At 40.4% G+C, this 22,476-nt stretch overlaps 3 protein-coding genes across 3 annotated transcripts; 2 read left to right on the top strand and 1 right to left on the bottom strand.

Annotated features, from left to right (window-relative positions):
* Window positions 1-7,779: 7,779 nt before the first annotated feature.
* On the top strand, window positions 7,780-10,494 carry LOC120458463 (tetratricopeptide repeat protein 30 homolog). The gene is made up of 5 exons (XM_039646115.1): window positions 7,780-7,987; window positions 8,045-8,223; window positions 8,316-9,317; window positions 9,451-9,661; window positions 9,978-10,494. Exons 1-5 carry the CDS (start codon window positions 7,928-7,930, stop codon window positions 10,491-10,493), a joined length of 1,968 nt encoding a protein of 655 aa, XP_039502049.1. The 5' UTR covers window positions 7,780-7,927; the 3' UTR covers window position 10,494.
* Window positions 10,495-20,409: 9,915 nt separating this feature from the next.
* On the bottom strand, window positions 20,410-20,986 carry LOC120458938. Its single transcript, XM_039646793.2, has one exon. It carries the CDS (start codon window positions 20,624-20,626, stop codon window positions 20,450-20,452), a length of 177 nt encoding a protein of 58 aa, XP_039502727.1. The 5' UTR covers window positions 20,627-20,986; the 3' UTR covers window positions 20,410-20,449.
* A 153-nt stretch (window positions 20,987-21,139) lies between these two features.
* LOC120458937 lies at window positions 21,140-22,263 on the top strand. Its single transcript, XM_039646792.1, has 5 exons — window positions 21,140-21,317; window positions 21,375-21,465; window positions 21,528-21,620; window positions 21,678-21,813; window positions 21,875-22,263. The coding sequence occupies exons 1-5, from the start codon at window positions 21,174-21,176 to the stop codon at window positions 21,918-21,920; spliced, it is 510 nt and encodes a 169-aa protein (XP_039502726.1). The 5' UTR covers window positions 21,140-21,173; the 3' UTR covers window positions 21,921-22,263.
* Window positions 22,264-22,476: the final 213 nt, after the last annotated feature.

Raw genomic sequence — 22,476 nt, 5'->3', positions numbered from 1 at the left:
ACCTTTTTCATTCATTTTTTTTTTTTGTGTTTTTTCTTGGGTCTGACTCATATCAGCAGAAGCGGAATAATGCCAAATATTTGATAGTTATGTGCGTTTAGCCGAGGCAAGCATCCCACCACCTAATCCCCAACCCACCGCACCCACTCGTCCTGTTTGTGTGCAAATATGTAAATCAATGTGGGTCGCCCCCATTGGCAAGGGCCCCAAAAGAAACGGAAGGGCGAAGAGCGAAGAGCGAAGAGCAGTTCCTGTCAAGTGGTTGGCAGGCTACATAAATTGTGTGACAACCAAGGAAGCACCACCCCCTGCTCTGAATGGGATGAGGTGGGATGAAGGCACGGCCTCTGGGGAGCGTCGTCATATGGAAAATTATTTTACGGCCACGCATCGCCATGTCACCGTAAAGTTTAAGTGAAATAATTGCACATTAAAATGCATCAAACAGACAGATGTAGCCAAGTAGATGCGAAAAAATGGTACACACTCTCAGGCACTGCAGTCTTACATAAATGTGCGCATACTCTGTGATACTCGTAGTATTTTTGCTTAAATCAAACCATACAAGTTACATCTAAGATGTAATATAAGAGAGTTGCTATGTTTAAAGTTCAAAGCATAATGTGGTATATTGGATTTTGTAAGGAACTCCATACCTTCCCCTTCTGTAGAGTATAAGCAATGGGAAAATAAAAAGCTATAAAGAATTACTTAAACACGCTTATAACCAAGCATATAGAAATGATCTATATGTGCATATGGGCGCCGAGACGGCCTACAATAAATTTCATCCAAATTACGTTTTCATGCCGTTGGCGTGCAATTTTCATTTAATTGAGGCTTATTGCGGTCTTTCTGGTGGGTGGGTGGTTGTTTTTTGCCCGCCTGTTGGCTTGGTCCGATCTCCAGCTGGCCAACGTGACCGACTGTCCATCTGTCTGTCCATCTGGCTTTCCGCCGGAATGGGAAACTTGCCTTGTCCGGTCGTTGGCGCAACAGATGCGCCCGCATTCAAAGAACAATACGAAAATTAATCATTAAAGACTTTGACGATGAGTATAATGACGACTACGGCGACGTTGACATCGAGATCTAGCATAAAGAAGCCACCCTATGCATGTACATACATATATATGTATATACACACGGCTTGTATCTGTCAGATAATTTTGCCTTTTCCGTGCATGTGAAAGCGTTGTTTATTAACTTGTATGCTACTTTACTGTTTGATATATAACATTGAGCGTTCTATAATTAAGCAAAAAAATCACTCACAATGCGGCGGATTGAGTGACTGACGATGACAGAATGGTAAAGGGTGGGGGGAATGCAAGGTGGCCATAGCGCATTGCCACCGTAAAAACCATTCAATGTCACATTTGATGGAAAATGCAGCCCACAGTGCACAGTGCACAGCGTTTTCACATTTATTTTCCACTTAGAAAACATTTTGCACTTGCCCACGTTCATTTCCCCTTTTTTGTGCTTTGATTTCCGCATCGCGTTTTCTTTGTGAATAGGTTGAGTGAACCTAAAAGGCTGCATTCGGAAAATATTTCACTTCACTATCGCGCAAACTGCGACTACATCACACACTCAATTTGAATAAAAATTATCGAAAATAATTCAGAGATTGTGACACACTTTTGCTGGCGCGGAAAATGTTTTATGAATATTCTAAGCGGAGTGCGCACGGCGGGAATAAAAATAAACAAATTCCATGACAATGACCTTCTCTCCCAGCCAGATAAACAGATCTCGCAGTAAGCGAGCAAACATTTCGAGCAAACCAGCCAAATGTTCGAAAATTCACATAAACAGAGAGAGAAATGGGGAAAAGTGTGGGGAATCTAGAACAAATACAATATATACATACATACCCGTACATATGAGTGTAAACAAATATATGCCTAGAACATTTTGTCTGAACGATAATGAAATAAAAACAAGTTCACTGCACGGAAGTATCAAAGCATTCGGGTTTCGGGGGGTGACAGCGTCACAAATCGAAATAGAAATAGCAGAAGAAATTGAAGCAAAACAATAATAATTAAATACTAGAGCAGGCCCGACAACAACAATTTCCATACGTCATCATCGTGTGGGCACAATGATTAATTAAACATTCGGCGGGCAAGAGGGGCAAGGGGGGCAAGTGTGCGTCGTCACAAAAAGGTGGGAAAATTCAACAGAACTCAGCAAACAAACATGTGCACCAAAAGGGAATTGCATTTGAAACTGTTTAATGTTTAAAGCACGTGGAATATTCCAAACCTATTTCCTTCAATTGAAGTACATAAATTGTCTTAATTCTTGAAAAGTAATACAAAAAATCAAGTGAAATGTGTACATGACCTACTTAAATAGTTATAGAAAACAAGCAACATGAACCTTTTTATTTTTCAACATGAAATTCTTAAAGCTCAAAAGTCTGATGTATAGTGAACCATCCTGCGGCCATTTCCCACCCACATCCAGCCCAATCAATTTTCCACCCTGTTTCGAACTCGCCCTCTGAACTTACAAGCTTTAAATTAATTTGATCAGCTTAAGTTTCGTTTGCGGCGAATTTCATTCATTCTGGCCATTTGTGAAACCTGCTGCCCGCACGAGCAGAGTTGCCGAAAAAAATGAGAGTGGCCAGCGAGCTTCGGGGCTTGAGATACATTTTATGGACATCATCGTTAAAGTAATCAGCAGTAACAACAAGAATCATCAGGCGGCGGCATTAAACCAAACCAAACCAAACAAAACCAAAAAAAAAAACCACATATACGCCTATATAAAAGGCCAGCGCAGCGAGCGAAATAAAGTTAAAAGACTTTTAACCAAATTCAAGGTCAACTTCGTTTCAATAAATTGCAAACGGAATGGTACGGCCAGATCTGTGGGCAGATCGGAGTTGACCAGATGACAGGGGACTGGCCCGAAGAAGATCTGCGACTTTTGACTGCATGACGCAAATGAGGCAAAAACCTGGCTTACCTGTAACTGAATCTTAGCCCTCCTCCTCCTTCTTCTCAAATATCTGGAAACATCCCAGTGCCAGGCAACGATTTTTCAACCGAATTTTTAGCGTGTTAATAAAGACTGTCGAAAATTTAAAGAAAGGCTTTAAAGAAGCACAAAAGCAACGAAATTAATGAAGCGACGGAGAACATCTGGTATAATAAATACTTCTTCCCAACGCAATATATAAAATAAAAAGTGCAATTTTATTTACCAATAAAATTGCATAAAGGCGCATTTGAAATCTTCCACAAGAAAAAGATTTTCGTGGCAGCTCAAAAAAATTATAAAGTTGAACAAATTGTCCAAATCAATATGCAAAATTTCGTACCAAGATTCAATTATACTCTGTAAAACCACAATGAGACCAAAAGCATTTTGGGCTAAATGCACTCTTCACATTTCACTCTTGCAATAAAACCGCAAAATACACAAATATTTCCAGCATTTATTTAGCTCTGCGCTTAATTTGTTTATTTTACCTGTTAACCAATTTATTTCTGATAAATTGTTTATATGTCGTTGGCACACACAAGTCTGGGTCTGGTATCCGTTTCTGCTGTGGCTTTTGTTTACACATTTTAAATGAGCTTCATGTATTTTAAGTTCAATCAACTTTGCACCGCAGCCAAAAAAAAATCCAAAAACACCGACCACAACAATTGATTAATTAATTAATTATTTATTGAACATGCAGCAATCAAAGATGTGTTTTTCACATTCAACGTGAATGCGTTAGTCAAAAAAGCAGGAGGAAAAAAGATTTATCGATGTAATAAAATTATGTTTATTGCATAGCCATCTAATATTATCTACTACTAATGGACTTGATACATTGCATATCTAAATTGCTAATAACAAGGACAATACTTGTTAAATTAGCTACCTAAATATTGATAAAAAGAAAAAAGCGTGCATCTGATTAATAAAACACTTGTGAGCATTAGAAGCTACAAAGTATAGTAAGCAATAGCATGATCCCAAAACGAAATAGATTATGCCCAAAATCTGTAGATAGCCTCCTTTTTTGCCTTCATTTTACAAAAATTAAAACAACACGAAATAGACATTTGTTTTTTATATATTATATTACTTGTTTTGTTAAAATTTTTAATATTTTCTTCCAATAAAATGTATAATTTTTCTTTTTAAAATAATAAAAAAAAAAACAAGCAGCCACAGAAGCCGCAGCCAAAATTCGGTAAGTTAAGCATCCCTCCCATTTCCCCCAGGTACTCACCCCTTTCCTCAAGCTCTTTCCACATCAGAGCTGATATCTGGTTGTAGCTCCTGGAAAAAAGCTAGCTTAGGCACTTTCTCCAGTCCAGTTGGTCGAAATTACATTATTGATATCCTCTGCAGCCACATAACATCAATGCTCACTCACAATTAGTATTTTTTTAAATACTAATTTTAGAAAAATTATTTTGCTTACGTAGGACTTTTGAGAAGCGCAGAGAAGGGCACCAATATTTTGGTATTATTTAGTATAAAGTATTTAGTATTATTTAGTATTAAGTATTTAGTATTATTTAGTATTAAGTATTTAGTATTATTTAGTATTTAGTACTTGGTATTATTTATTATTTTGTATTATTCATTATTTCCTTTTAATGTAACGTAATACTTTCAGCTATATTACTTAAAATTTAAAATTTTATCTGTGAATGCAAAACACCCGGGTGTTTGTTATTGCCGAAAATAGAGTGTGTACAAACACCCGGGTGCTGAGGCACCAGGTGTTTAGCGGGTGCACTTAGAGTGCCGGTGGCTTGCTGCAGTTCTCTGATATGCACTCTATATATACACATATAAATTGAGTTGTTTGTGTGTTTCTCTATAAAATTTAAACTCTGGCACTTCGCACACTTGGTAGACTCCAAACAAGATGCAGCCAGCGAACTGAGATGAATAAGATGAGGGGAAAGCTGGCGGGAAAAGCTGTATGATTTATCGCAGCGGCTCCAGCAGCTCCTCCATGATGCACTCAAATGCCCTTCAAGACAGCCCCCACCACCCATTATCATTATTATGGATTTTCAATAGAATTTATGTTTGCAAGCCCAAAATGATTAGTTTAAAAGGCTTTTAAAGCGAATGAAACAATAGTTTGTTTTTCCAGAAATAATTTAAGCAGTAAATGAAAGTCCTACTTTGAAGAAGTTCGCAGCGCTTTGATTCTAATCTTATTAAACAGCTTTCCATTTACAGCAGCCTAAAATATTATATTATTCAATTGGAAAACCATATTCCCTTTGTTTCCCTCCAAAGCAGGAAATGCTCGCGATTTGATTCTTTTCACTATTTCCTCTTCGACTTCTCTGTGTGGTTTCTCATTGTCAGTTCTCTGGGGCCAAGTTTTTTTATGGCTGCGGGACAGGAAAAGATTGTGCCACAAGGTCAGCAGAAGTAAACCGCATTATTGTTTTTAGTCGTTTTTTTCTCTCGCCACTAATTTACAACTGAGATGATGCGCAGAGATGCTAGCTAACGATAATGATTTTCTAGGTTTTCTTAGACAGTCTCATGCAAATGTCTAGAAAATCGTGAAGAAAAATATTGAGTGGGTAGTTAAGAAGAATTTATGACTCAAGTATTGGTGCGGACTTAATATTTGTGAGGAGTGTAGAATATTGTTTGAATAATATAAGTAAGAGTTCTTGAAAATTAATGTTTCTGATCACCCCTCTCTCTACTATTCAATGATCTTTTGCAGTCTAAGTACCTAGCCAGTAATTTCACCCTTGACTCGATGACTTAACTAAACCCTTGACTCCACCGTCTGGCCATAAAATAAAATCCACTTCCAAAGTGCAGCAGCAACAGCAACAGCAGCAGCAGCCGCAGCAAAAGCAGTTGAAACAAGACTTTAGGACCGAGCAAGTGTTAATTTGTGGCCACATCAACCCGAGCTCTTGTTGAACCCGGCAACCCTGAAACGCAGCCCTCCGGCAAGTGCAACTTAAAAAAAGCAGCAAAAATTAAGAGATTAATACGAGACAAGCAAATGCAAAATTTCAGCCATAAACAAGTCGGGAGAGCTCGGCACAAGACAGGGAATGCGATAAAAGCAGCAGGAAAGTAATGTCAAATTCGGAAGTCGAGGCGGCAAATACACTCGAAAAATCATGGCCACTTGGGCCATGCCGATAAAGAATTTCCTTTTTCAAATCATTCATAATACTGATAAGATTGGTACCAATAGATATGATTTATATAATCCAATTTAAAATAGATGATTTACTAATTATCAGAGAGCACTGCAAATTATAATATTTATACAAATAAAATAAATATCTAAATGTATTGGCTTAGTAAAAATAACTTTTATTTAAAGCTCATCACAATCAATATCTAAACGGGGCAGTATATCACCATATACATCATATACATAGTCTCATAAATTTTATCTTGAAAACGTGTCGCCAAACCGTTGATGAATTTAAATTTTATGGACATCAAGGAAAATTATAGCACCCAATACAGCGAGGAGTTCAAAAGAAAACGATACTCGAAATAATACTTCATCTGACATTATCTAAATGCCTCGCCTCGTGTTCTGGCCGGAGTCTTGGGGCAATTAGGCCTGCGATAATTCAACAAAACAGAAAACAAAACTTGAACTTCAGCCTGCTGCTGGCACCTTGGGAGCGAGTGCTTGTGTGATATCTGGTAATTGCCAGCATCAATTGCATTACTCATACGCCGCGTTGTCGCTGTGGCTGTGATTGTGGCAGTGGCTGTGGCTATGGCTAACTGCGGTTAGCCTTAGGCTCGGGATCGAGAAAAACTAATGCGCGACGGGTGACATTGTAAGAAAATGCAGTTGCACTTGATGCTGCCAACTAAAGATGCGAGCAGCGATGAGATGACATGAGAGGAAAACGTTTAGCTGGCATCAAATGCATTTGCTGTATCGCTGCCAAGATTTCCAGTTCACCATGAAACGGGACGCAGCTGGCCCCAGAGTCTCATGGTCGCGTTTTTGAACCATTTTCGCCAAGAGCTGGAGCTGGAGCACGAGAGCGGGCCAAAACCCGTTGTGCAACATTTGGTGGCCGCCTTTGGCCGCATTTGGCCAGACGGATGACGGCAAGCAACCTTGACCCGGTTCTACTAAACTTCTAAAGCCTGGTCACCACATAACCTCCATTCGCGCTCGACTACTGGCCTTTTCCACGCTCCCAGTTGGCTCGGCTATCAGACAGACACAGAACCTAATTAGCATTTCCGCACGTTCGCTTTGTAGTAGTGGTGGTACTAGTTGTGAGTGTGGGATTTCCACAGGCGAAGGATACTGTTGCTCCTTGGGAAACCTAATTAAAAGTGCTCCTTGAACTCGCCGCTTGAAAGGTTTCAGCACGGATTAATGCCTCCGGTTGGCAGCTTCCAGTTAACACTTTAAGTCTTTCATAGCAAAGTCAAGGAGCGGGCTGGTGAAAGCTGGCGAAAGCTGCTGAAGGAGCGTGCCATCAAGATGCTAAAGTTTTCAATTAGAACATTTTCTCATTTACATTTCAAATGGATTTGTTGCGCCACTTGCGCTCGTTTGACTCTATCTTAATTGGTTTTTATCGCAGAGTTTTTGGCCAGGGAATGGATATTGTTTGCCTTTCTATGTGGTTGCTTAAAATTTATGTGGTTGCTTAAACATACCATATATATACATACAAGATAAACTCTTAAAAAAAAACAAAATTATAATATAAAAATAATTAAATAAAAGACTTTACTTAATAGTAAACTGTCTGTTTCAACCACCCTAGCTTCAACCAACTGTTGCCGGTTGCCAAAGGAAAAACGTTGCCATGACACTGGACGGAAAACCAATAAGGGTCGCCATGGAAACACCGACGAGCGACCATAACAAAGGGCTTTCAAGTGTGCTTTTCATTTACCAACGCACAGCTCAGCGAAAATGTTGCATCAGGGAATTATCCTGCGTGAGGGACATGTGACCAGGACCATATATAATCTGGTAAGCCGTAACATAATTACAATTAAAATGCAAACACTGAACGACGTAGTGCTGCAGATCAAGGACAAGCGCTACGAGGATGTGATCGAGTGCATAACCAGTTTCGGTGAGGCGGCCAACACGAGGGCGGGTCTATCCACCCTGGGACACTGCTACTACCACGCCCAGAAGTACGAGGAGGCGGCCACCTGCTACGAGCAGCTCTGCCAGCTGGCGCCCAAGGAAGCCAAGTACAGGTGCCACATACTATAATTTAGTATAGTGCACCAGTATGATTGAGAAGGATCTAATTCAATGCAAATGTGTTTTGTTCTGCGTATCCTTTCAGATTCTACTATGCGCAGTCGCTCTATCAGGCTGGCATCTTTGCCGAAGCTCTGCGGGTGCTCAAGCAAATGGGTGACCAGGCGGATGAGCTCCGGGAGCAGTGTCTCCAGCTGCAGAGTGCGATCCTCTACTCCAGCGAGGACTTCGCGGGAGCACAGAGCCTGCTAAATCAGCGGGCGGGTGGCACCGCGGAAACCCTCAACGATGAGGGATGTCTGCTCTTCCAGGCGGATCAGCACGAGGCGGCGGTGCAACGCTTTCAGGCGGCCCTCCAAGTGGGTGGCTTTAACCCTTTGGTGGCCTACAATGTGGCGCTGGCGCATTTTCAGAAAAAACAGCGAGCTCAGGCACTGGACTACACATCCGAGATTGTGGAGAGGGGAATGCGCAATCATCCGGAGCTGGGAATAGGTGCCCAGGTGGATTTAGCCGATGGCGGAGCCAGGAGCGTGGGCAATCCCATCACCATGGCCATTTCGGGCATTACTCAGGCACTTAATCTCAAGGCAGCCATCGAATTTCAAGACGGCAATGAAGAAGCAGCCAGGGACGCCCTCCTGGACCTTCCACCTCGAGCCGAAAGCGAACTAGATCCCGTCACATTGCACAACATGGCCCTAACCGATGTCCAAGGACCTGTGGCGGGTCTGAGGAAGCTAGCATTCCTCCTGGAGCTGGGTGCTCCCTCCTGCCCGAAGGAGACCTTCGCCAACATCCTGCTCATCTGCTGCAAGCACGAACTTTACGAAACTGCTGCGGATATCCTGGCGGAGCACACGGACCTCACCTACAAGTATCTGTCGCAATATCTGTACGAGTTATTGGACTCCCTGATAACCGCACAAACCAGTGCCGAGCTGGCCGAGAAGAAGCTGGGCACTCTGGCCTCCAGTCTAGCAGGCAAGCTGCGCAGCTTGGCCGCAAAAGTCCAGGAGGTCAGGGCCACCAATGAGCAACAGGCACTCAGGGATGCCCTCAAGGACTACGAGCAGGCACTGGAACTGTGAGTTAGCCTTAACGTCCTATTTATTTACTAGCATCTATTTACATTTCATTAAGTGGGGCATCCGTCGGGATTTGTATATATTCAATGCAATAGTACTTAATGTTATATTATAACGCTTTTTTAAACGTAGTTACTTGCCCGTGGTGATGGCTCGAGCCTGGATCTCCTGGCGGGATGATGATTTCGTCGGAGCTGAAAGGGAATTCCATGCAAGTGCCGAGTTCTGTTCGGAGAACTCCATCTGGCGACTGAATGCAGGACATGTGCTCTTCATGCAGGGCGATAAGTACAACGAGGCGGCTGCCTTTTATGAACCCATCGTGCGCCAGCACTCAGATGATGTGAGATTAAAACATTTAAGCTATTCACACAGATATTTGCTATTTGAAGGCCCGGTACTCAAAGTGAATGCCACCATGTTTGAAACATAGTAAGGGAAATATTTATACGAGTGTCTGAGTTGTCCGTATAATCATACGGACACTTAATGTTGCTAGTAATATTATCCTGTCAAAGTATTGAATTCGAGCATCTTAAAAACTCAGTAACGAGCAGAATGCCATTCACAAGAGTAGCGGGTATCCAACAGTCGGTACACCCGACTACACCATATCAGGTAGCACCCAATTTTAATCTGCAATCCCTCATGTCAACCAGATCATGTCCGTACCCGCCGCGGTGCTGGCCAACCTGTGCGTCGCCTACATCATGACATTCCAGAACGAGGAGGCCGAGGAGCTGATGCGTAAAGTGGAAAAGGCCGAAGAGATGAAGGGCAACCTGGGCAAGCAGTACCATCACCTGTGCATTGTCAATCTGGTGGTGGGCACACTGTACTGCGCCAAATCCAACTATGAGTTCGGCCTCTCCCGCATCGCCCACGCCCTGGAGGGTGGGTCTGGGAACCGTCTGTATGCCGACACCTGGCTGCATGTGAAGCGATGTGTCCTGGGGCTTCTCACCGGCATGGCCAAGCAGAACATCATCCTGCCCTATGCCACCGTGCAGGAGGTCCTCAACTTTCTGCGCTTTTGCGAGGCCTACGGCCTCTTTACGCCGGCCAACATATTTTCCGCCACCGAACAGGTGCCGGAGGAGCCACTCACCATTGGACTGGAGGCCAGGAAGTTGAGGTATCTGTTGATTAGGCTGAGCGAATACGATAACTATTAGATTCTGCTTCAATGTTTAGTAAATGCAAACGTGGAAAAGAAACTTAGTATAACTTATAAGAAATAAATATCAAAAAGATGTAACAAGTGTTTATTTAGAGTAATTTAGTGTAGTCGGTATATTTTATTTAATATTTTTTAACTTTCGTCTCTGCTTTTCACAACACTTATATAATTTTAAGATACCATCGCATTTTCCTGTACCACTCGAACATTTTCATTTAAGTGTGATAAGGAAAAAATGAGATTTCAGAAGTACCTGCAGAAAAATAAGATGTAACCTTAGGGATTAACCTGTCCTGGCTTTTTGACAGCTGGTAATTCCACCAAGGACTCTGGCCGATGTGAATAGGCAAAATAAGGTGGATAATAAATATAAATTACAAAAAAAAAGTGGATAAACAAAAATCTGTCATAAATCACAATAATGGCAGACTTTCATTAGGCAGGTAAGCGCAACCAGGAAGTGGATTGTATGCCAATCTATTGACAAAGACCCCGAACAGCACGTGCTAACCGGGGTGAATTGCCTGCCCATTTATCTACTTTTTCCCAACCCCATAAGCGTTCTGCTCGGCGAGCACGTGAGCACTCACGCGTTCGATTTGACAACGTGTTTATGTCGCAGCTCGATTCCGCATTGACAGCCTCATCGAACGTTGACATCATCATCATCCTCATCAATGGCACAAAAAGGTCGAGCATGAGCACCCGACTAACAAATACTTGGTACGGAACTTGTAGAAATGAAATTGCCTACCTGAAGCCGATTCCTCGACAGCCAGTACCATTAAGAAAAACGGAAATCAATAGAGACATTTTTTTGAAAAGGCAATAGATTACACATAAAATATTCAATTTTTGTTTTAGTAGCAGTTTATGGTTTAAAAATATAGAAATAACATGGTCAGAAAGTGGCTAAACATATAAGATAAAGTCTAATTACGATTTCATACTAAACTTTTTTAACCAATAATTCTATACCATTAGTGTCAAATATATTTTTTAAATTTCCTAGCAAACATGCTTGTTTTGTTACTTTACCAGTTATTTTAAGTACTTTCTTCTCTTATTTTCTGAACTCCATGCACTCTGTTCCAAAATGAGGTATTAAAACTGCGACAAAAATCGCTAACAAGCACTTTAAGCTGCTTTTTCTGGGCGATGTGGCATGCCCATGCCCTCTCCACATATTCACTCTGTCATCATCCCCATTACCCATCCCCATTTCAAGCCCCATTCCCATCCCCATCCCCATCACCATCAGCATTGATGTTGTCATTATACCCATCGACATCCTCCTTGTCATTACGCGACGCATACGAAAAAAGAGGAGGAACATACGTATAGAACATGGAAACACTTGTCATTAACACAAACAGACTGAGCGACTCGCCCTCACGAAAACTTGAGGACATGGAATGGCGCCTGCATCGGTCTCTAAGCGAATATAGCAACACCTTTTGAGCTGGAATTTCGTTATACCCTGACGGAAAGTGGAGCACTTAGATCTAAGCGGCAGATATTCTTTGGCTGGTATCCATAGGTGGGAGGTAATCCAAAGAATAGACGGGAAAACCAATGAAAAAATTAGAAAATTAGCTAAACATAAAACCAATTTATTTTTATGGATCTATGCAACGTTTTCGCATTTATAAATGGAATTACCGTTTTTTTTGCCTATTAGTTTAAATATCGAAATCAGCTGAAAAGTTTTATAAGATAATATGACAATGTGGCTATTCTATCTACTTATATTTATAAAATGTAATTATTTGCTTCTTATATCGTATTTCTTAAATATAATTGAATTCCCAAAGAGTACACGAAACTTGGGTTAACCTTTTTTAGCTCACTTACTTTTTCTGTGACGCCGTCGAGAGTTTCTCATTTTCTTTTACTTTATCATGTCTGCTTGTTAGCCGCCTTTTGTTAGAGTCTCTTGCCTCCTGATCCGTTCGTCCTTTAAGCTCCTTCTGTTTCTGCCCAATTCCATTTCAGTGTGTCTCCAGTAAATTGTGCATTTCAACAGCCTTAACACTCTGGTGCCCCCGATTTTCCACTTAACCCATCAAGCGGTATGTCGATTGTTAATATGAACGCCTTTCTAGCAGTTCGCCCCTCGAGTGCCAAAGCAAAGTCAAGTTTTGGCAACTTTAACTAAATTGCGCCTGCCACTCACTCAAACAGATTTTCCAGGCCATTTAAAGCAGCAAACACGGGAAGCCACAAGCACATAAATATGCATTTTTCTAAATGTCCTCGCAAACAGCTTCAATGCAGTCACCAACTCGGTTGTCTGATCCTGTCGCTGCCATTGTGTTGGGTAAAAAATGCAAAGCTAACTGTTTCTAGTCGATACAAACATACTCTTAAATATATTATACTATACTATATTATACAAGTATGTAGTTTATAAAATCTGAAAAAAAGGGTTGAGTTCAAAAGTATAGTTCTAAAAGTTTCGTTGTCTATTCAAATAAATTTAATATCTATATTTTTATATAACAGACTCTCTATATTGGCTGTAAAAATTATAAAGATATAATCTAATATATTATGACTAGCTGTAGGTAGCTTACAAAGTTTAAAATACCCTTTGAAAGGGTATAAATCCATTTTATAAACCTCATTCAAGTCAAAAATCAATAAGGCTTTATGGCTGCTCCTGTTGTGATTCTTGTTGTTTTTGTTGACCGGCGGCATTTGGCGGGGCAATTGTTGCATGTCAATGTGTGAGTGTGTGTGTGTGCGTGTGTGTGTGTGCGTTTGTGACCGGTTAACTGTGAGCGAGGAAATAACTCAGGCGGCAGTTGGAAATCCAAACAATATGAAATGGGAAAAAGCTGGGAAGCGAAGGAACGTCGGCATTTTCAAGAGGAAATCAAATATTTTGCTTTTCCGGTCTCTGCCAAGCGATTGAGCGAACTAACGTTCAACCACAAAATATTTAAGCTCTGTTATTTCATTTAAATGTTGTTGGAAAACATGTTAAATAAAACACAAACAAGTGTTTATCAGTCAATAGGTAATAGGTAGGTACAGCATTCATTGCAAATGGTGGTGTGCAATAAGCAATATCACAAACCCTTACTACACACGATTCCTTCATCGTTTTGATGAAACCTTTCAGGCCATCCTTTCTGTCCTGTCGACAAACTCACACAAAATTTTTACCCGCGGCTGTCAAGAACTACTAAGCACAATAAATCAAGCTTTGATTGCTTTTATCGACAGAATAGCAACAGAAACTCAGACAGAGGCGAATAGAAATAGTAAATCACTTTTCACTACGGTCAGAGCAACAAATAACGCTTTTGAAACGGCACGAGTACTTTCTCACACACAGATACATATGGCAATGAAAAATTGTTGGAAATTCGCCTGAATTGAAAGAGGAAATTGTCAAGGCGTGTTTGGGGTTTCTACTAAAATGTTGTTACATCCATTACGTATACGCAGCGTAGACAAAAGCGAAAGAGAATCAAAAGGGTGGGGCGAGTCGAAAGGAGAGGCGAAATCAAATATCAAATAATTGCTAGCCATCTTGAATGGATGCCAAAAGAGCTGAGCTGGCCATTTATTCGTATTTACACGAAGGCAATAAAAACTGTCGTCTAGAAATTAAACTGCAAACACTATTAATGATTCAACGCCATGGTCCTGGCCATGAAATGCAATCTGGAAACCATTTATTTTAGTTAATTTTGAAACTTTTCAGACCAACATTTTGTCATTGGTGTTCTCATTAATCAATAGCTTTGCCACAAGGCAAAGAAGGGTCAATATTGACATGTATCTTCCACTCATGATTGATGCAACAATATCATTCAAGGATTGTTGGCTCCCTTCAATCGCTGGCAGCAGCAAATATTTGCTTCAACACGTTTCTTGAAGACACGTTTCCAGACAGCTAAAGCCCAGAAAGTTTCCCTGGGGAGTATTAAAATTTTCTGCGCTATTTGCCCGAACTGCTGAGCTTCCAGGACAATGAGGACCTGGAGTTGGGGCAGACTCCTTAGCAGCGGCCAATAACCTTAACAGTACATTGGTCCCGGTTTTAACATGGCCTGTTAAGGGTGTAAGAGTACTGGGGTAGTTCTCCCTCAAGAGAACTGTTGTTCCTAAGATAAAGAGATTAAAAAGTAGTCATTGAGCTCCGGCTCAACATCAAATTAATAATATGTTTCTTATGGCTGGCAAAAAATGTGATTTTAAATGTAGTATTATTATCATGTAAATACTGCAAAAAACTGAAACTCATACAACAATTTAAAAATAGCTCTTATCACCTCACTATAATTACCTGCTTTATATAAATAGATCCAGAGCATATCAGCCAATTTAATCAGCACGCTGGCTGCACATGAAATCTCTTGCATCTAGATGTTAGTAAAATATAAGAAAATAAAGGAAAACAATCACAACAAAAATGGCACTATTTAATCTTCTTATTGCCTAACATTTCATAAGCATAACATTATCTGCTAACTTGAAGAGCCAATAGCAATTGCAGCGAAAGAGAGGTGTCTGCTAAAGAGAGCATCATTGATAAGTTTCTCTTGAACTTGAAATCATTTCACATCCTCAACTTCTCTTAGATTGTATTTAACATTTGCTGATTAGCTCTAGAAACGCAGATTAAGATTTGTGAGTAAGGTAAGCTTACGCATCGGGAAAATAAAATACGTTCTTTAATTTCTAAGAAAATGATAAGAATAGAATCGAAAAACCTCCAAGCTTCCTAAACAAAATTGGCTTTACCCAAAAGTCACAAACAATTTGAGTTTCCAAGGGGGAAACTGAAGTAACTCAGGCAGTCAGCTTCAAGGCAAATTTTTCACGAAGCGACGAAATAAAAATAAAAGACCCAACAAATTGTGCATGAAATGCTTCCCAGGCGAAGGCCCAAGAACTGGACGCTGCCATTTACATGCCATATATACATACAGACATACATAAGTATATACTGTATCCCCGAGTCATTTGAAATTTGCACAAATGAAAATTGTGGCAGTAAATTGAATTACCCAAAACAGCAGCAGCAACAACTCTGACTATCGCAGTGGAAACAAAACAATAAAAGCGACGGAAAAAGAATAAACGTTGAAAGGACGAAACGGGCCTCCTGACTCCTTTTCCATTGTAACCACCAGTTTGTTATCCCCCAACCTTAGGTAAGCCAGCTCCTTTTTAAAAGGAGCAGTAACAGCAGTAGAAAAAGACAGAAGATGGATTTAGTGAGGCTTTGCGACTGAAAGATACCTGTTGTTATAGAAGTTCAGATTATTGAAAAGAATTGAATAATTTGTACAAAAAATATGTAAATCTTTTTTAAAAGATATTCAACTATCTGTTATACTTTAATTTTAATAGTAATTTAGAAAAAGCGTATTTCATGAGTTTTTTTTCACAGTGAAAATATATTTCCTAAAAAAAAAGACATCCTTTCCGTGATGAATACGGGGTAAGAATAACCACTGGCTGCAAAGTCAAATGAAAATCCCCGCGGGGCCGTCTACCCCCCATCCGGGCAGGAATTGCCATTGCCCCACGATGTTGTCACATTAGCCACGCCACGCTGTGCGTCCTTAATGAGCATCCCAGACATACGAGTATGCCATGGGGCATGGACCAGGACCAGGAGTCTTGAGCCTTGAGCCCTGACCAGGGGGCGTGACCCGGGGAGCGGCGGTCAGAGGTCGCGGGCCATGTCCTGGATGCTTTTATCGCAGTCCAAATCTCTATACTCCCGGCCAACGTAAATTGGTATGTTTAGGTTGCCCTTGAATTGCCGCATTGGGGGTGGCTGGATGCTACGATGCTACGGTTTTAAAAGAAATAGGACACCCCTCGCCCTCGCCATATGTAAATGTCTTCATTGTTGTTCATCCACCACTGACACTGACAGTTGCCATGAGGAGGGGTGCTGTTCGGCTGCGAAAATAATAAGCAACATATGGTGGGGATATTGAAGGACCTCGCTCAGTGAGGTAAGCTTGGTAGGAAGATGAAAATAAGAAGGATGTTTGCCATGTTAACTATGACAACAACATTCAATGAACTCTAATTTGAATTTCACTTTCGTAATCACTTAAATATAGATCAAGTTTCAGTATTTTAAAATTCTAGTTAAATGGCACATATATTTGATTCAAATCAACAGCCGCCTGGAAAAGTTTCATAAGTTCTCCTTTCCCATCCTTTTGATCCAATACATAACTACTGTGATCCATACGTGAGTTTTAACCAACCATAGAACGCCGCCAATTGCGCCACTTTGGTCGGCAATCAACGTCGCGATTATCATTGGCATAATCATGGACGATTCAAACTCTTTGCGGCTCTCGAAGACCCGCGATTGAAAATCATTTCGAAATAGCATGGGGCAGAAATTCGTAGCTGGCACACATCCCATTTGCAGCGGAACCACATTTGCCAAACACCCTACTTTTTTCGCCCACAAAGACCCACAAGTCTACGCGCGATTTTTCCTCCGCACTTGTTGATGTTAATGCACATTACGTATACGCACGCTGTACGTTTTTATTTCTCTCTTTTCTCGCAGCATTTCGCATTTTGCATTATGCATTTCGCATTTTGCGATTTGCAGCTCGCCGTCTGCTGCATAATTCTTATTTTAATGCTGCACTTTAGGCACATGCCAAAAATGAGATGGTTTTTGGACGAGGACGTTTGTGTAAATGAGCGAAAAAAAATCCAAAAACCTCCAGACGGAATACAGAATACGAAATACAGAAGAACTCTGCTTGTGCCATTTTTCACGCTGATTTTCGGTTTCTCGTTTCAGCTGCGAGTTGCAAGACAAGAAGTTGTCTAAACAACTGCAGATGCATATATGTAGGCATGTTGGCATGGTGTTTATGAGCTTATGGGCGGGTGTTCCACGAATGCTGCTGACGTCAACCGTGCCTGCCACACGAGTCTTGTGGGAACCATTCGTCGGAGAAGAAGATGTTGGCCACATCCATCCAGACTGCAACTGCAAATGCCATTTTTGATTCCCCGCTGCTAAGCAGAAATTGTTTTGTGTAGTCACTCAAAATTTAATAGTTAGCTTTTTCTCAGAGAAATAATAGCAACTGAAATAGGAAAACTTTGAAAAAGGAGCAAGAAATATTAATAAATACTTCTTTAACCAATATTACAAAAGTCTTTACATTAAAAGTCTATATTTACAAAGGTGACTAAAAGTAGGCAATCATATTATTTAGTTTCTTTTTCATTTTGAGATAAATCATTGCGGTTAGAATATACTGTACATTGCTTTAAATGAACATCTGCCAAGAAATAAATTTAATACAGTTTCTGTCTTTTTCTATATTAAATGGTTGTAATGCTCTAAAGCATATTATGCAAATGGATTTGATTAAAATTGAATTCTATTTAAACATCTTTTTCACCATCCATTAAACTAAATTAAATTTGCTACAAAGTCGATATTATCCGCGAGTTGAATCTTTTTTTTTACTAAGCTGTAGCTGCATAATCAAAGCCTTTTTCTAAACGTGTTATTTCGTATATTTTTCTTTAGCCCGAATTTCTCTAAAGTTTTTAAAATAACATGCCTGTCCTGGCGAAAATTTTGTGCGATGTTCGGTTCGCTTCTGTTTGCTGCAGTTTTGCTCGATTTGCGGCAAATTAAGTTGGCCTGGCCAGCAGACCATGCCCACCCATTGGAGCAGACCCACCCAACCACCTAAAACCTAACACCACCCACCACCCACCGACACCCACTGCCTTTGGGTGGTGCATTGTTCACGACGTCGTCTGGTTTCGGTTTCGGTTTCGGATTGGGCGTCTGGGGTCTTGGGTCTGGCTGCTGCCCAAAAATGCAATAAAATTAAATGTTTTTGTGTAAAAACTTTATGACTTTGTGTTTATGTTCGCAACACGCTCAACTCGCGCAGCAAGTTTTGTGCGTTGTTTTTTGGACTTTTGGTCGGACGCCTGGCCTGCTTTAGTTTCTGTGCCTGATTGGCAATTGTTTTTGCTCCGGCTGCGGCTCCTCTTCTTGGCCATTTTCATGGCACTGGTGGTGGAGCTGCCGCCTCGCATGTGTTGACAGTAATTAATTTAACTGGCATAAATGAAATTTATATGAGCAATACATTCTGCGATACTTTGACAGACAGCGAATGTAAAATGTTTTCAAACGAGCTTCGGCAATCTGGCAAATACAATGAAGACGCCTCTCATAAACATGTTTTCATATAACACACAATAATATAAATCAAGAGAATAAAAAATAAAAATGCAAATAAAACAATCATTTCAAACATTTTATTTGATTATACCTATTAAAATGATTTATTGGCTTAACTTTTACTGGCCCCAGTTACTACATTGTTACTATATTTTCCCCCCCTTTAATATGGAAGTGTAATTTGTTATAGTTTCTAAGGTATCTAGGCTTTCTTAAAACATTCACTCTTGCAATATTTTTCTTACCTCCACTTACATACGTATAATGGTATCTTCATAATTTTTAATCCGTATCATCATAATCTGCGGACTTATCTGGACATCAAATTGGCGCAGTCGATCCCAATAAGAGCCCTCATCCATAAGCCAAGTAATTCCAGACTGCCCACCAATTATGGTTTCACTTTTCGCCCTTCGACGAAGTTTTCTCTTCTCGAGCAGCCGCAGTTCTCTTCGTGGAGCGCTTTTCTGGAAGGCTGGTGAAATCATGGAGTGGCAGGCACGTTCGCCCTTCAATTGGGGGGCGTGCGAAGTGCATCATAAAAATCAAATATGAAATATACTTTTTAACAGCTCACGCTTTTTGACAACATCATTGAGCAGAGCTGCTCGAGGTGTGGCCAACTAAATGCTTATTAATTATGAGTCTGCAGGCTGGCATTCCATAAACACCCGTGTCCAAGTTCCGCAAAAGTAATTAACTTAATTATCGCTGTAAAAAGAAAACTTTTTTCGCCCAACTGTCGTAAAACAAAAGATACCAGAGGCAGTGGTAAGCCGAAACTCCAGTCATAAAGAAAGAAATTAAGCTGCAAACTCCAATAATATTGAACACTTTATCTGGCAGAACAACACGATACTTGTAATTATGATAAAAAGGCCGTGACAAGGGTAAAATATCCATCCTTTCAAACTGCATTAACCAATGCACAATGCACAAAAGCAAGTTAAATATTCAAATCCCGTTTGACCTTCTGGACCGGGGTATGTATTCATATCACCCATATTGGCATGTGGAAAAACTATTTAAATAGCAGCTCTCGAGGGGGAAAAGTGGGTGCTCAACTCCCGCGATTGATTCACACAGTGAACTTCCGCAGCCAGCGAGCAAACAAAAAGTTTACGCTTCATAGCACAAATTGAATAAATCATTTGACGTTGTCGAGCAGTCAAGTTGGGAAAATGTGGGCGGGGGGGCGTTGGGAAAACCAGGGCTAAAAGTTCGTGGGTTCACATAATTGTTGCGCCAAACTGACCAAAAATAAAAGCTCTTCCATAAGCGAAAAATTCGGCAAGAGGAGGCGGCGAATCTGCACTGATTTAATTGAAAATAAATAAATTATGCTGCTTAATGGCCTTAAAAGTGTAGCGAAATGCTATGCGGCATGGAAAATTTTAAGACAAACTTAGATATAATAGGTATTTACTTACATATTTAGGCTCCTTAAATATATATATATATATATATATATATATATATATATCCCTAAAATATAAAATATATATATATATATATTTTAGGGAGCCTAAATAAGTAAATACCTATTATATCTAAGCTTGTCTTAAAATATACATATATACATACATTTACATATACATACATATACATATATAAATTAATCAGGCAAAACACCTCTAAATGAAAAGTTTTGATATCAGCTTTTGTCACCCAAAATGATTATACACTTGACTTCATAAGCACCTCCACTTCCACTTTATTAGCCCCATTTTTTAGCCAAGCATAAAGTTGAACCACTTGGTGTTCTTGTTGCAGCACGGCCACTGGGGAATGTTGCATCGTGCAGCTGGGCAGGTGCAGCAGGTGGACCACACCTCCACCAGTTCCATCAGGATTAGCAGCACCACAAGCCAAGACCACCACAAGGAAGAACACAGCGATGGAATCATTCTATCGACTGGAATAGAGACTCACAACTCGGGCACCAAACACATTGGAGGCTTGTCGAATCGGCGAACCAAATGAGGATGACATAAGCTCATCAGCATCAGCATCAGCAGCTGCAGATGCAAATGCAAATGCAAGTTGCTGGATCAGAAATTGCACGGACCAAGTTAATATGTTGACAGACAAGGGCGGAGTGCCCGTGTAATTGCGAGTGTCCGTGCCCCATTTCCGATTCCGATGCCGCTGCACGTTTCCGTGATGGAATACGAGTATGTACACATCTGCGAAAAGAAGCGAAAACAATCACATAGTAGAGGCGTCATTCGTTGTGCAATTGCAATTCCCTCGCCCATGGAAACACTCAACAAAAGTCAAATAAGTGCAGCGAATACAACCAAAAACATTGGTCGAGTGCCACACGTGAGATTTGACCACATTGGAAAGCCAAGTAGACGCATTAAAGTCCGCGTCGAATTCATTAGCCAAGCCAAATTGATAAGCCAAATAGCCGTATATTCATTTTATGGCTATTGTGAAAACATTGTGCTAATGCAGTTGACCTATTTCATATGTGTTGTTCTGCTTTGGCTGTTGCATTTGTCTCAAGCAGCAAAAAAAACTCGTATGGTAACTGCCCTTGAGGTAAAGAAATGCCTCAATGTAACAATCCTAAAAAATGTGAACAAAAAAAAGGTAAGAAGTGGAAGCTAGAACTCAGCAACTGCTCAATAAACTTTTGATTTGCATTAGCTACTGGGCGTTTGGTTCGCTTATGCAACAACACCTGTGAATATACCCGTCTATCAACGCCGTTGTGCATCGTACAATGTTCAGAATAGTCGTAAGTTTTGGTAGTTACATGCTGCAAAATTGTATTTTTAAATATAAATTTAATTTTATTAGCGTATTTCGATACCAATATCGTGTATACGGACTACAAGCACGTAGTTATCACCTATGACTGCAAGTACAACGATATGACCATGCTGTACGATCGTAAGTGATTTGAATTAAATATAATTGTTTTTATATAAACTGTTTAACATTTTGTAGTTAAATTGCGCGTTTTAACACGCACTCGGACGCCTTTGGCGGCACATTTAAACAAGGGAATACGCTTTCTAGAGTCACACTCATTCCCGATTAGTAAATTGGATTTCCTCAGGGCGAGGGCATTTTGCTTTGAGTGGTACGTGTTGAAATACCACTTAAAAAACAGACCAGGAGCATACAATGCCCCCATCAACCAGGTTTGGGATCACTAATTACGTGGCCGTTGCTGTCAGCATGAATTAATTGCATAACTATCGCCAATTATTACAACATAATCAATGAAGGAGCTGCAGACGTGGAGAGGAAATCGTATAACTTAATTAGCCTGGGCTGGCCCAACCAAAATCAATTACCAACGACAGTTTCACTTGACTGATTGGGCCCGGGTCCTTCAAGGAACCCAATTGTGCTGCTTTCAGTGTCCTTGCTCCCAAAACTCACTTACATATTTATATCTATATATACATGAACATATATCGACACAAAAAGAAATGTAAACCTACATACTAGCATTTGCATTTCATTTGATTTCCATTGATATACAATTTTCAAGCAAATATATAGCATTCTTATGCATTTAAAATAATATTAAGCTACTTACACAATCTATATAGCATAAATTAGTTTTCTTTAAATATTTATTACATGGAACTCTTTTTCCACAGTGTACACAGACACATATGGAGCGCAGACAGCCTCCTGGTATTGAATTGATGCCTTGCCCATTCTGGCGACGCTTCAATTCAATTTACCGAAGGGGATTCCTCTTCCGAAAAAAATGCGAAACTGGGAAATTTCT

This window comes from Drosophila santomea, chromosome 2L (genome assembly GCF_016746245.2).
Source record: "Drosophila santomea strain STO CAGO 1482 chromosome 2L, Prin_Dsan_1.1, whole genome shotgun sequence".
Classification (NCBI taxonomy): Eukaryota; Metazoa; Arthropoda; class Insecta; order Diptera; family Drosophilidae; genus Drosophila; species Drosophila santomea.
This window is presented reverse-complemented; position numbering and strand designations above follow the sequence as displayed.